General features: G+C 48.7%; 4 protein-coding genes across 4 annotated transcripts; all 4 read left to right on the top strand.

Moving 5' to 3' along the window:
- The first annotated feature begins 363 nt into the window (after positions 1-363).
- Positions 364-3,318, top strand: LOC112345815 (pentatricopeptide repeat-containing protein At2g13600-like). The gene has a single exon (XM_024673316.1). It carries the CDS (start codon positions 364-366, stop codon positions 3,316-3,318), a length of 2,955 nt encoding a protein of 984 aa, XP_024529084.1.
- Positions 3,319-3,733: 415 nt separating this feature from the next.
- On the top strand, positions 3,734-4,390 carry LOC9631612. Its single transcript, XM_024673401.1, has 2 exons — positions 3,734-3,923; positions 3,991-4,390. The coding sequence occupies exons 1-2, from the start codon at positions 3,878-3,880 to the stop codon at positions 4,335-4,337; spliced, it is 393 nt and encodes a 130-aa protein (XP_024529169.1). The 5' UTR covers positions 3,734-3,877; the 3' UTR covers positions 4,338-4,390.
- Positions 4,391-5,727: 1,337 nt separating this feature from the next.
- On the top strand, positions 5,728-7,016 carry LOC9631611 (protein DMR6-LIKE OXYGENASE 1). The gene is made up of 4 exons (XM_024673247.1): positions 5,728-5,955; positions 6,026-6,273; positions 6,332-6,653; positions 6,716-7,016. The coding sequence occupies exons 1-4, from the start codon at positions 5,731-5,733 to the stop codon at positions 6,950-6,952; spliced, it is 1,032 nt and encodes a 343-aa protein (XP_024529015.1). The 5' UTR covers positions 5,728-5,730; the 3' UTR covers positions 6,953-7,016.
- A 63-nt stretch (positions 7,017-7,079) lies between these two features.
- Positions 7,080-11,660, top strand: LOC9631610 (transcriptional elongation regulator MINIYO). The gene is made up of 10 exons (XM_024673398.1): positions 7,080-7,227; positions 7,286-7,874; positions 7,951-8,051; positions 8,114-8,265; positions 8,324-8,429; positions 8,489-8,749; positions 8,798-9,001; positions 9,058-10,827; positions 10,888-11,100; positions 11,150-11,660. Exons 1-10 carry the CDS (start codon positions 7,093-7,095, stop codon positions 11,237-11,239), a joined length of 3,621 nt encoding a protein of 1,206 aa, XP_024529166.1. The 5' UTR covers positions 7,080-7,092; the 3' UTR covers positions 11,240-11,660.
- Positions 11,661-14,768: the final 3,108 nt, after the last annotated feature.

Below are 14,768 nucleotides of genomic sequence, written 5' to 3'. Positions count from 1 at the left end.
AAGGCCCCGAGCAAATTCCCCTGCACCACTGTGTCAGGCAGAAGGATGCAAGGCCGATTTGAGTGGAGCAAAGTGTGAATTGCATTCCAACCGAGGCCTCCTCCTCAAGTCGAGTATGCAGCAAACAGCGTGTTCCACGCCACAAGGTTCCGATCACGCTGCTCACGGGCGTCTCGCGCGGGAGAGGAAGGAACATTAACATTGGCCGTGTATGGGTTAAGTACAAGGTTTGTCTCCCACGAAAGAATGGGAGTGACAAGCTTGCGATTCCTCGTGTTATCTTTGCGAGCCGTTTAGAGTCAAGCAAAGGCTTTGGAATTTTAGGGTTCTTCGACAAAGATTCTTTTGGTGTTCGACGGATGGATGCATTTCCTTCGCCCCGCGCTCCACAGGTACTGCCACAGATTGGGACAATGCCGGGCTCACGGCACAGACTGCTCAGCGGAGCTCCTTTCGGGGTTGAAATCCTGCGGGAGCTCCAAGGACTTAGAGAAGGGAAGGGTGCTCCACGATCGCGCCATCCAGAGCGGGGTTTGCTCCAATCTCTACGTTTCTTGCAGCTTGATCGGCATGTATGGGAGGTGTGGCAGCCTGGTTGAGGCGAGGAGGGTGTTTGACAGGATGCCTTGCCACAATGTAGTGGCCTGGAACGCTTTCATCTTGGGCCACGCTGAGAATGGCGAAGAATCTCGTGCTCTGGAAGCCTTCTCATGGATGGAAAGCCAGGGTTGCGCACCGGATGCCGGGACATTCTTTGCAGCGATCAAGGCTTGCTCGGCTCGAGCGGTCAGAGAAGAAGCGAGACTCATCGGTGGGAAGATGATCAAGCTGGAAGCTCTGGAACAAGGCATGAGAATCCACTCCCGAGCTAAGAGCAGCGGCAAAGATGATCACGTAGCGAGCTCGCTGGTGGAAATGTACGCATGCTGTGGAAGAATGGTGGAAGCACGCATGGTTTTCGATACAAGCTCCCGGCACAGTGTCATCTCGTGGACTGTTCTAGTGCTTGGGTACGTAGCAAACGGGGAGAGTGAGCTAGCGCTCGAGGTTTTTGGCAGTATGGGAGCTGGAGAGATCAAGCCGGATGGTCGATGCTTTGGCGCAGCAGTGAAAGCTTGCTCCGGTTTGGCTGGGAGAGAAAAGTGGGGAGAAGATTTGGATGGAACGGCTGTGAAAGTTGGCGCTCTGAGAAAAGGGAGAGAGATCCATCGCCAAGCGAGACGAGCGCTGGATGTTTTCGTTGGAAATGCTCTGGTGGATATGTTTGCGACGTGTGGGAGCATGGTTGATGCCCGAGGAGTTTTCGACAAGATGCCTTGCCACAGTGTGGTCTCGTGGAACACGCTACTGGTGGGATACGTCGAGAATGGAGAAGCAGAGCGAGCGCTGGAAAGCTTTGCGTCTGCTACTACAGCGGATTCCTTGACGTTTGTCGCTGGTTTGAAGGCCTGCATTGGATTAGCAGCGAAAGAAGAAGCCACAAGCTTTGAAGGGAAGATGGTGAAAGTGGATTCTCTGGATAAGGGGATGGCGATTCACATCCAGGCCGCGGAGAAAGGATTCGAGAGGGACGAGTTTTTGTCGAACACTCTCGTGGACATGTATGCCAAGTGTGGAAGCATGGTGGAGGCCGAGAGAGTTTTCAGGAGCATGCCTTGCCACGGCCTGGTGTCGTGGACAGCGCTCATGCTGGGATACGTGGATAACTCGCAAGCAGGGGTAGCTTTGGATTTGTTTTCTCAGATGAAAAACAGTGGCCTCGTTCCAGATGCTATGGCTTTAGTTGCTGTGTCGAAGGCCTGTCTCGGCTTGGCGGCCAAGGAAGGGGCCGTGGTGGTTGATGGAAAGCTGGTCAAGCTCAAATGCTTGGAGAGAACAATGGCTCTTCATGGAGACTCGAGAAACTACTTTAAGACGGACGTGATCTTGGCGAGCACTTTAGTCGACGCTTACGCGCGAAATGGAAGCCTGCTGGATGCTCGAAGAGTTTTCGACCAGATGTGCTCGCACGACGGCATGTCGTGGACTTCGCTGGTTCTGGCCTGTGTTGATTGCGGAGAGGAAGACACGGCACTAGAGCTGTTCCAACACATGATATCCGAGGGGTATGCGCTCACGTCTTCGAGCATTGTCACAGCAGCACTCAAGGCTTGCATCCGCGTCGCTGCAAGGGAAGAGGCCATTCAGGTGGATGGAAAGGCTGTCAAAGTTTCGTCACTGCAGAAAGGGATTGCTATCCATTGCCAGGCTTCCGAACTCCTTCGACACTGGGACTTCGTTTTGGCCAGCAGTTTGATGGAGATGTACGCCAAGTGTGGGAGTCTGGTGGACGCCCAGCGAGTTTTCGACAGCATGCCACACCGTGATGTAGTCTCGTGGACAGTGCTCATGTCGGGGTACGCGGACTGTGGTGATGGAGACAAAGTTTTGGAGCTCTTTGCGGGAATGAAACTGAAACTCGGTCAGCCCTGCTGTGCTCTAGATGCTCGAGTCTTCGTCCCCGTGCTCAAGGGAAGCTCTTCTGTGGGATCGCTGGAAGTCACCAAAGCCATCGTTGGGGAAGTATACAGATATGGAGCCGAGAAAGACATTGTGCTCTCCAACAGCATGGTGGACGTGTTTGGAAAAGCCGGAAGTATGAACGACGCACAACAGGCGTTTGACGCAGCTCAAACTCGAGATTTGATAGCATGGAACGCTCTCGCAGCTGGATACGGCCGCCAGGGCGACGCTGAGAAGGTCTTGGATGTCTTTCATCGGGCTGTGGACGACGAAGGCGTTGAGCCGGACAGTGTGACGCTGCTGTGCGTCCTCGCTGCGTGCAGCCACGCCGGGATGGTGACTAGAGGCAGGAAGTACTTCGATGCAATGCTCTCTAAGTATGGAGTGAGTCCGAGGTGTGAGCACCGGGTGTGCGTGGTAGACATGCTCGGTCGGGCCAACCAACTTGGCGAGGCGCTGGTAATGGTGACTAGCATGGGCTCGGAAGCGAGAGCGCTCACTTGGAGGACACTCCTGGCTGCTTGCCGGACGTGGAGAGATGTAGAGACTGGAAAGGTGGCGTTCGAATCTCTCGTGAATATTGACGACAGAGACACGGCAGCATACTCTCTCATGTCCAACCTGCTTGGGAGCGTCGGATTGTGGCAGGAGCAGTCACGGATCCTGCGAAGTCAAGAGGAACTCTTCGCCCAGCAGCAGGCAGTGGCATCCTACATCGACTGCGGAGAATTGGTGAAAGAACGAGGACGATGCCCGTGCTTGTCTTGCCGAGAAAACAAGCGCCGCTCCGACACCATCGCGCGAGCGGGCAATTGAAGGGACGCGAGCAAGCACTTCCACTGGCAAGAGACACCATCCAGAACCTCCTCAACCTTGTCCTTGGCATGACAGCGTTCCGTCAACGAGATTCCGCTGCCCCTTTCGCGATTGATGGACCAAGAGCGTGGAGGAATCTGGTCTCCAGTGCCATCCTCCTCGGCTCGGCAGCAGTGGCAGTGATGGTTTTTCGTTTTTTATCCTTAATATCCTCACTAGTTTATCCTCCACAGCGAATTTTGGAGCCTGATTATTGGAGGATCTGTTACACAATTAACAAGAATTTTACCAACAGGCGATGGAACAGTCGGCTTATTTGATATCCAGAGCCACGGTGCCTCTTGCCTCTGTTGTGAGGTATATTGCAGCCAAAACCAAGGTCATATGACTTGTTTCCCAGGTTGCTTCCGTTTCTTACAGTTCTTGTGGAAGATATCTCCAGGCAAACAGAGCAGTCGTTTGGGACACGGGGTTAATGCCAATGGAGATCTGTGACCCCTGAGTTAGCTCTCCGCTTGCGGTGGCTCGCGGTCTACGAAGGCGTTACACTGTTTGAGTCATGGAAAACCAATGCCTGCGGCAGGAAACACATGCCAGCGCGCTGGGTAAGAGGTTTTCTTCTCACTTGGTGTGTAGTGAGTGACCTCCAGCTCTTCTCTTTCGTGTGTGTAGCTTTGTGGATGGTGGAGACCAAGGAGGAAATTATTCTCTCTGGTTTAACAGCTTGCCCTGGTCCTGGTTACTGCAAGTGGAGAAATGGTAGCGTGGCTCTTTTGGGATGTTACACTTGGAGAACCATGCCCCCGGCATTTGCAAAGCCATTCCAGATGTATCAATCAATACGGTTGAGTCTTATCATCGTCCACGATCTGTCTTCTTTTGCTTACATGTCACCTTCCGCTTCGCAGGTTTCAGTATCTTCTGATGGATGCTCAAAAGCTGGTACTTTCACCTATTCAATTTTTGTTTCTTTGTTTGGATTCTTGCTCTCTAATCATCCCATCGACACTGGCGGTTAACACACCCGATTCCAGACCAGCAAGCGGTAGAACGAAGCTCGATTTATAACCTTCTTGTGTTCAACTGTGTTTCGTGTAGCTTCTTCGTGTTGAAAAGTTGCGAAACAGGTACTGAAAAGATCAATTTTTCTGTTCTGTTTATTGTAGAATGCTTGGAACTCAGAGATCCAAGCGCGGTTGGATATGGGAGAGCTGCGCCGTGGGGATCGTAAGAGAAATGGCGAGAGAGGGTTATAGAAATCCTGACAAGCTCTTGTTTTCTATACTGTGAGATCTCGGAGCTCTTGTGCTATGCCACCGCGGTTGGAAGTAATGTGGAGCTGCTAGTGATGCTCCCCTCGTTGCAAGCAACTAACTTTCTCCTCTCGGCTGGTAAGGGTGCTGATCAAATTGGTTACCTTTTGCAAACAAGCTCGACGAAGACGAAGACGTGATCTTGAAGCGAAACAAGAACGTCGAGCAGAGCTCAGAATAAAACCTGGAACCTTCCTGGTAAATAAAATCTCTTTGAAGCTTGTTAATAATCATCTGCAATGATGGCATAAGCACTTAATCACAACACTCTAGGCCTTTTAGACATCTTTCAAAACATTCATTTCAATGACCCCTTCTCCTTGGTCTATGGCCCTAAGGCAAAACTTCCAATGGAGCTCTAGGTATCATCACTTATGTTGTCTTTGCAATGATGAGTAGTATCGGGCCTCAGCCAAAAAACTTTTTGTTGCAAAAAACAAGCTTAAGGTGGCTATCAACTCTAAAGTTCCAAATTCAATCCTTTTTTTTCTAGACAATTTGTTTTTCTCAAAGAGTTCATTCCCTCCAAGTTTTTTCCACAATGGCTCAATCCCTACTACATCCAACACCATGTGGAGGGTGGTTCCTATGTGTTCACAAATGAGATTGGCCATAAGCTCTTACATACTCATAGTCATCTCCATCTCAAAGAATTTGTGAAGTAATGTCTTTCCTTTTTCTTCCTTTTTTCTCCATTTTCTTTCAACTTCCCCCTTATGCTTTGCTACTCTATGTATTTTAGTTGCAAGGTTACATCAACTTGCTAACAAAAATAATTCCAAAAGGATGTCACCAGCTTGCATGCCAAAAATATCTAAGAAAGCGTCAGTTTTAGTGTAGGAAACACTATCTCTCTTTTAAAACAAAACTTGCTATTTTTTTGGTTGGCAGAAGACTTTAAAATTCCTGTATTGTTAAGTTTCTCTGCATTCACTCATGTTATTTAGGCATATTCTAGTTCCGATGTTAAGTGAAAGTCAGTGATACCACGTTCACATTAAAGTAACTTATTTTAATTTATAGAACACTCTTGTGCAACATGTGTATTCATAATAAAGGATATATAAAACCCAGTACTACAAGCTACCATAGGAACACAATGGAAATTCTTCCGCTCCACTTAGGTGTGAAAAATCTGGTGGATTCGGGCCTTCACAAGGTGCCCGACATCTACATCCAGTCTAAAGAGGGGCGCCCAAATGCCGTTCATCGTGAAGAAAGTTTCCCAGTCTTGGATCTTGGCACCGCCTTGAATTCGAGCAAGGCTCGAGCAGCTCTTGTCTCACAAATCCGGGAAGCTTGTGTGAATTGGGGCTTCTTCCAGGTAAGAAAATTCTAATTTTTCTTGCTTATCACTTGGTCTATGTATATTGTCTCCATTTTCTTATTAATAGGTGATCAATCACGGCGTTCCCCATTCTTTGGTGGATGAAATGCTATCGGTGGCTCGCGAATTCCACGCTCTCCCAAACGAGGAGAAAATGCGCTACTTCTCCACAGACACCGAATCCCGAATGAGGTATGGAACCAGCTTCAATGTCACACAAGACAAGGTCTTTAGCTGGAGAGATTACCTCCGCCATAGCTGCCTCCCACTGGCCGAGATGCAAGATCTCTGGCCTGAAAAGCCAGCATCTTACAGGTATAAATACCTTCTCGCGGTCCTTTCTTAACATCGCTGGTATATGATCATCTTATAGGAAAGTTACTGCCGATTACTCCACTCGCGTTCGCAACCTTGCAAAGTTCCTCCTGGAGCTCATCTCCGAGAGCTTGGATCTTCCAAAGGATTACATCGACAAGGCATTCAATGGCTGCTCGCAAGTCATGGCTCTCAACTTCTATCCTGCTTGCCCCGAGCCCGATCTGGTGCTGGGAATCGGCCCACACTCGGACCCCGGATCGATCACGCTGCTGCTCCAAGATCACGTCGAGGGTCTCCAGGTGATGCACGGTAACGAGTGGTACTCCGTGAAGCCCATACCTTACTCGTTCGTGGTCAACCTGGGCGACCAGATCCAGGTCAGCGTTGACTCTTTCGTCGACTATAAGTTGACTGGCTGGTCAAATGCTTTTTCTTGCAGATTTTGAGCAATGACAAGTATAAGAGTCCCGAGCACAGGGCTGTGGTTAACAGCAGTGAAGATCGAATGTCCATTCCAGTAGCAATGGGGCCAAGCTGGGAGAGTTTAGTGCTCCCAGCTAGCGAATTGGTGGAGGGTTCTCCGGTGTTTAAGCCTATGGTTTATAGGGATTATATGACGGCTATGCAAGCTGGTGGACTTCATCGCCAGTGGGTCTTGGACACTCTTAGAATTTAGCTATGATGCTATATCGTAAAAACTGGAAAGTTACTAAGAATTTAAACTTATTGCGCGCGAGTAATGCACGGCTTGAATCCGGCCCAAGTGGACGGCCGAGATTTTCCTGTATGGCGTGCTACTAAGTAGGGTTTTTCGGCATGGAGTACGAGCCGCTCGGCGTCCTCGGCGAGATCAAGGAGAAGGGCTTCTCCGCCGCCGGGGATTCCTCCCCGCAGCTGCCAGCGATCACTGCATTGCCATTTCCAGTCGCGCGGCATCGATCTCACGGCCCGGTAAGTGCTGCGATTGTCTTTCCCCTGGCTGGGATTTTGATCGATTTGCTGGAGACAGCATTGGGGCGTTTTCTCTCCTCGTTCCGATGAGATTGTGGATTTGGATGAGCCCGACGGGCCTCTGGAAGGTGGGAGAGATGCTGCTCGGCCATTGCAAAGGAAATCCAGGGATGATTCGAGATGGAAGGAGGTAGCTGCCGCTGCCGCTGCCGCCGCGCAAGGAAAGGATGCAGTGCCGTCGCAAGCCCAGGAGATCGATGCTGAGAATCGAGCTAGAATTTCTTCGATGAGCTCGCAAGAAATCTCCGACGCTCACAGGGAATTGCTCGAGCGTCTGGGTCCAGAAAAAATAAAGATGCTACAAAGGCGAGGCATGGAAAAGGAGAAGCAACGTTTTGGAGAGAAAAATCCCATCTCTCCAGAAGATGGCGATAAAAGCGCGAAAACTAGTACTTCGACTGCCACTCCAAAAGACGCGAAGATGCAAATTCCTGTTCGAGCAAACGAGCAAGAAAAGAGTGTAAAAGTGGTGGCCGGAGTCATGACGAGCGCCTGGACCGAGAGGGTCGAAGCTATCAAGTCGATGCGATTTAGCTTAGATGGAGAAGTGATAAGCAGCAGCAACACAGACATGCAAGACGATTCCGGTAAGTTTCTTTATCTTTTTTTTTTTTTCCTTTTTACTGCTCTCTTGGTCTTTGAGCTGACAATACTGCATATAAGATCTTTCTAGTGTTGCGCAGCGGGATTACCTCCGGGCCGAAGGCGATCCTTCTGCACTGGGTTACACCATCAAGGAGGCAGCACTACTTTCACGAAGCACGGTAGTGTTTGTCTCAACTGAACCACAAAGTTGAAGGCTCTAACTTTGCGAATTTTTTCCAAGGTTCCCGCTCATAGAGCTGCTGGTGTCCAGCTACTTGGCACAATTTTCTCAAATGCTGCCAGTGGCCTTCAAGACGGAAGAAATGACTACGATTGGCAAGCTGTCTGGGCCTATTGTCTTGGTCCACAGCCAGAACTCACGTTAACATTGAGGTAGGCGACGAACTACCCTCAGTTCTTTCCTTTCTTTATTGACATTCCCGGCTTGCAGGCTTGCGTTGGATGATACAAATCTGACTTCCGTGGTGTCGTGTGCCAAGGCTCTACAGGCTATGCTGAGCAGCTCTCAAAATGATGACTTTTTTAACCTCTGCGAGGTAAGGAGTTGCTGTTCTCCTTTGTGAAAACAGTTTATGATGCACACGTTTGGTTGCAGAGATCATGGCCGGGCGGGCCATTGTGGTGGACTGCTCCAGTGTTTCGCAAGCGCAGCAATCATGAAGAAGACGGCTACTTGGGAGGTGGCTACTGGAAATACAACGTCAAGTCCTCCGAGCTTCTTCTTTCGCAAGTGAACAACAATGACAATGACAACAGTGATACCACTGTGGCGGACGACGCAACTGTTGCTACGAAAGATGTAGCTGCTGGTTTTATCAGGATGGGTGTTCTCCCCAGGATCCGATATATTCTAGAGGTTTGGTTTCCCGATTATGCGTGAATCTAATAACCTCCGACTTAACAGGTCGAAAAGCTTGATGCGGCCGTAAACGCGGCCCTGTTGTCTACTCTTGTAGCCTTTGCGAGGCATTCTCCAGCTGCAGCGAAGGCCGTCATGGAATGTCCGAGGCTTATCAATTCCGTCATCCAACGATTTCTATTACCTGAAGAAGATGATGATACTCCTCTGGTTCCTCTCGTTCGAGCTAAAGCTATACAACTCTTAAAGGCATGTACCATAATGCTGCGTTTAGGTCTCAGGGCTTACCCTTTCGTTTTTTGCAGGTCTTGTCGCAGGCTTCCAAGTCTTACTGTGTCCACTTTGCAGAGCTGGGAGCGCTGCAAACTGCCACGTCCGAGTTGTTCGAATGGAGCTATCGTCTTACGATGTTTCCAAGAGCTGCTGCTGCCGACCTTTCCAAGGATTCTGCTATTCTGCAAGAAGCACTCCGGCTCTGGAAAATTTGCATCTTCCATGGCATTGGGATCAGCCTTTTCGCAGACTTCCATCCAGCCCTGTCTGCTTGGCTCTCGTCGGCATCATCAGGGGATCCCGCTATATACAACTTAGCACAAGAATCTTACAGCGTTCTAGAGGTTCTCGCTAGAACACTTCCCGTCATGGTTAAAGGCCAACAACATACACAGGCTTCTCATACTGGATGGTCGTGGAGCATAGCCGTGCCCATGGTGAAGTACGGCTTAAGTTGGCTGGAAGAGAGCAGCCAAGGTAGTGAAGCGGAGGTGATGGCTCTTGGCTCTGTGCTACATTTCCTGGCAACGGTTTGCGAGAGGGTGCGCCCGGAAGGATTGCCGGATCTCGTTTTACAAGTGGAACAAGCTTTTGATCGCGTCCAAGCTCGACTGGTGTCAACTCTCCGCCAAAGCTCTACAGTCTATGCCAAGCTGACGCTCGCAAACTTCCTTCATGCTACCGCACGCTTGGCCTCTGGACTCGAGAAGCTGGGACGAGAGACAAAACAACTAGACATCCTGCTAGACATTGCTAAAGAGAAGCGTATGGAAATGGTGAACTTGGGAAGTTTACATGGAGAAGAGCATTGTGGCTGTACTGCTCGGGGAGGACCGGCGCCGGGACTGGGAGTTGGATGGAGCTCTAGAGTTCCTGGAGGTGGATTTTGCTCCTCAAAGCTGCTAGTCGCTCGGGTTTACGCCAGTGGCATTCTACGTCTTCTAGAACTCGAAAAAGGCTCGAGCTCGATCTCCCTGAAGACCAAGCTCAACTTGACGGCTCTACTCACCGAGCCATCGTCGCTGGAGCGAGCGTTATCGCGGCACATACTTTCGGAGGAACGGTGGCTGTTGACACTCGACGACGCAGTGAAACGTATAAACCAGGGGAAGGGATTGTATGATACGACGCAGTTTAAAGGTGGCAGAGAGTTTCTACTCCAGCACTTCACCAAGTTTTGGCTACAAAAGAAGCAGCCAAAGCAGCACGACCTCAAGAAGAAACTTGAGACCATCAAGGAGGAAGAAACGGAGGAAGAAGACGAGGAGAAAACGGCTAACTCGACTGTTTTGCTGCGGGAGTGGAAAGGGACGAGGCTTCCATTGCCTTGCCACTGGATCCTCAGTCCTTTGCACTCCAAAAGCTCAGACGTGACACTGGCTGGACTGTTGCTGCTCTTGGGCCTCGAGGAAGGAGGAGCAGCAAGCGACATACCGATCGTCCGCAAAGTGCATGCTCTATCAACAGTATTTGCTGCGGGAGATACGTTCTTGGAGGAGCCAGTGAGTGACGCTCTCGGATCACTGCAAGATATCTATTTCGAAGAAGCAAGAGGAGCTCTGGATTTTCAGAGTGGTGTGGATGCCGACTACGCTTTGTTCGCGGAGGGACTGGCACAGAACTTTGCGGCTGCTTCGTATGGGGACTTGAGATTTGGCCGCCAGGTAGCGTTCTACTTGCGAAGTGGCACGGACGTGTCGATCCACGGTGCTGTCTGGCGATGCCTCGCTCAAGCTGAGGTGCTGAGTTTACTTCCTCCAGTCGAAGAGTGCGGACCGGGAGTTTACTTCGATCCTCCTCAGGTAAGAAGAAAAGCATTCTTTGGAAGTTTAAGTTGCTCATTCTTTGTTTTTTCAATGCAGAGGAGCATTCCTCTACTGGACATGTTTGTATCGTCGTGGATCACCGGTGGATTGGACCGAGCATTTCTTCGCAAGGCATTACCATTCCGCCTCGCGCTCCACCACGTCGCGCACTTCGTTCTCAACGCCGGTGACGACGAGACGCTGCTGCTACACAGGCAAAAGTTCGCTCGAAGCATTTCTAGAGCTTCCAGACGCAACCGCGAATCCAAGGTTTGATGTGAAATCTTTGCAAAGCTAGAAACTCACTTGTGGTAAACAGGAAATGCTCCGAGAACTCCTGCACTATTTTCCAGACAAGCTCGAACAAAGCCAGCGGTTTCTCAAGGAGGCGGGCGGTGGCGAAGTTTAAAGTCTCCCAGCATATCCTCGGAATCCATTCATACCAGATGAATTAGCTCGACTTCCTCGACGACGAGCAGCGGCCTCCATTTGCAAAGGATCAAAAGAGCAGGGACACTACGGGGAAGTGACAGGGGAAAATGGATTGAAATGCGGAGTGGTCTCGAAGGTGGATGGTTAAGCTTTCTATCCGAGAGCTACTTCCGCGACGAAGAACAGGACAAAACCTTTGTGGACTTCTCTCCGGACAATGTGTGCTCTGGACGGGTGGATTTTCACGGTCGTTTTCTCGCCCCTTACGAGCCTCAGGATGAGTCGCAGAGGCTTCCTAGCCTTATCTTGCAAACTCCCACAAACGCTAGATAAAGTTGGCGACACTATGTGCAAGTGTTAAAATAGTATATTTTATATAACATTGATTTATCGTGACCTTCATTGGCTCGGGCTACCGCAGATCCGTAGCTAAGTTCAGGCTCTGCGTTGCTGCTCCTCTCTTTGATTGCTCCAGAGTTGGGAATTCAGATTACTCTAGCATAATCATGGGCTGCTTTGAAAGGTACACAGAATCATTCAACGCATGAAATAATCTTTCGTAGACATTTCGAAGTTCTTAGAGGAGAGTTTCTATGATCAAGCATTGAGTTTTTGACACTTAAATAATCACTAGATTCTGTATCACACCTAATCACACTGCTGCAGTGCCCCCCTTGCAACAATGCAAGGCTGCAGCATCTCAAACCCCTCCAATCTTTCTCAACATTGAAGAAGAAGAAAACAATTTAAAAACAAGAAGAAGAAGAAAAAGAAGAAAGTATAAGAAAGTCGAAAAAGAGTAGAAGTCTATGAAGAAAAAGTGCTTGATTATATAAGATACCATTTAAAATGGATTTTGCTTGTATAAAATTGGAGTATAGAGAAGTACTCGCACAATAAAGCCCAGAAAAGCTTACCACATACATACCAGGTGGCCTCTGAATACATACGTTACGTTTAAAAGACCCACAGGAAGCGTGTCTCAAATGGTAATTGCAAGCAAAAGACCCACAGGAAGCGTGTCTCAAATGGTAATTGCAAGCGTCAACCAGGTGGAAACGCAAACGGCGCTCTTTCTTTCTCTCCAAGCTATTTAATCTCGTCTCAAATGGTAATTGCGAGCATCAACCAAGTGCAAACACAAAGGGACACGACCTGGCATTCTTTCTTTCTCTCCAAGGGGACACAATCTTTCTTTCTCTCCAAGGCTTTGAGAGAAAGAAAGAGAGTGTCCATGTCCTTTTGTGTTTGCACCTGGCTGACGCTCGCAATTTCTCAAATGGTAATTGCGTACGTTAATAATAAGGTGCAAACACAAGGGACACGACCCCACCCAGTGCTCTTTCTTTCTTCCTAAGCTATTTAATCCCATCTCAAATGGCAATTGTGAGAATGGTGCTCTTTCTTTCTCTTCAAGCTATTTAATCTCTAGCTCTTGTGCATTGCATCGAAGCTCTTCCTTGACGACGAGCGGCACAATCAAGACACATTAAGGTGTTTAAAGGTGGATGTTTGCGCTCGTGAAACAGCGTCACATATTTCCAAACAACTTTCACTCGTCCCTTTGCAAACGAGCCAACAAACACTCAATACCAGTGTAATCTCGGATCCATACTTCTTCGTTTGTTGAAAATGAGAAAAATTGATTAGAGTTCTCCTAGGTCTTTGCTCGAGGGGCAATGTAAGGCTGCAGCTACTGCTAACATCTCAAATCCCTAAGCAAATTCTCAACAAGAAAACTATCTAAAAACGGAAATGGATTCCAACCTTTTTAGATTTTTTGTGCTTCCGTTCAAAAAAGGCTTTCTCTCTCCTAAGAAGCTATTTCTAAGCAAAAACGATCCCTCTTCTCTTTTCTTCTAGCAGGCGCCACCGTCCGAATCTGTCAGGTCGCTCAGGAGATTCAGCGCCTTGCATGTGGATCACAAGTATCTTTCTCTCTCGATCGTTTTATTTTCGTTTTGACATAGCAATCGTTCTTTCCGCGAGCGATGGGGGGACTTCGACAAGTTGTATGTTGATTTCCCAGCTATGAATTCTACCCGGAGCGATGCCGCCATTACTCAAGAATATCGCCGAGATAGTCGAGCTCGTAGGCCGCCACGGCCCGGTCGACGATTCCAATGTTTTCAACTGGTAAGAAGAAATTCACCTCGAGGAGGCAACGCCGCCTCTGGCGCTTCCCCCGCTGTCGCACCGCAGCTTTTGAGCCGGACATGGGTAAATCACCTCGTTACTACACTGCAATGGATCATATTCTCTTCTTTCTTCTGATCAATCCCATCGGTCTTTCATTCTCTGCGAGAACAAATAAGAGAGCCTTTTCTTCTTCGTAGCTATACTGTTCTTTTCTTCCAATCCTGTTCTAAAAACGGGCCACTTATGTGCAGGGTTTATGTACGAAGAACGCGCGGAATCGCCCTAGCAGCCTCCATCTTATTAGCATAGGTGAAAGTCCACATTAGCGTTCTAAAGGCGATCCGGCTTTGGGCATGGAGTTCGTCGTTGATGGTGGCGCTGGCGGTCGATCTTGACATCGATAGCAGCACGGTGATTTGCTTCCAAAGATGTTGATGATCTACATGCGTTTGATCGTGCAGAGAAATGGGAACTGGATAGGAACGTTTCTGGTCAAGACCAGGCAGCTTCCTGGCCAAAGATCTAGGCAGGCACCGCTGGCTGGGGCTGTGAGCTTATATTGTTGTGGTTTCCTCTCAAGGCAATCAAGTGCTTAGACTGTGCTCTACTTGGACAGCATTGACTCAAGCAAAGATCTCTCTCCTGGTGGAGACATGAGCTTTCACGTATCTATTTATATTTATCTATCTTCTGTTTCTAGTCTTGCAGTGCCCATTGAGAAGCATGAGACCTTATGCTTTGTATCACCATGGTCGCTGCTACGAGCAAACATTACTTACTTACGAGCTAGAATCTGCCGCTGCATTTCCAGCTACTTAATTCTTGCAAAATACAGGTTGAGACTGATGAAACAAAGTACATGGGAATCTGGTTCAATTCCAACCCGTGGAGATCATGGTGGGAAGTCAAATGGGACAGCTAAATGAAGGTTAATAGACTGTACAAAAGTGCTTTAGCACTTGCAATGCCAGGAGATTTTTACCAAGTTGATCAATGCATCACCACCTACAGCAATCAACTCTCATGCATGGGTTGGTAGGAGCATGGCTGTTAAGCACCAAATCAAGATAATAGAATAAGACAAAGGCCTACAAACAAATGATTACCTCTTTAGCAAGTTAGGTTAAGGTGTAAGAGATAAGAATTTGCTGATGAATAAGGCAAGAATATTCTTATATGTGCCATTCAATTCTCGTGGCTAATGAATAAGGGCCTCAGTTGGCCCCTTTATCCTAATATAGAGCAATGTGTTGCTAAGATTAATGACGTGATCACTGCGGAAAATACTCAGCTCAAGAATCTCTTCTTCAGTTTCATTCATTAGTTTTTTTTCCAGCGTCACGATGTGAGATGATTGTGAAATTGCC

The sequence above is a fragment of the Selaginella moellendorffii genome, unplaced genomic scaffold, assembly GCF_000143415.4.
Source record: "Selaginella moellendorffii unplaced genomic scaffold, v1.0 SELMOscaffold_10, whole genome shotgun sequence".
Taxonomy (NCBI): domain Eukaryota; kingdom Viridiplantae; phylum Streptophyta; class Lycopodiopsida; order Selaginellales; family Selaginellaceae; genus Selaginella; species Selaginella moellendorffii.
This window is presented reverse-complemented; position numbering and strand designations above follow the sequence as displayed.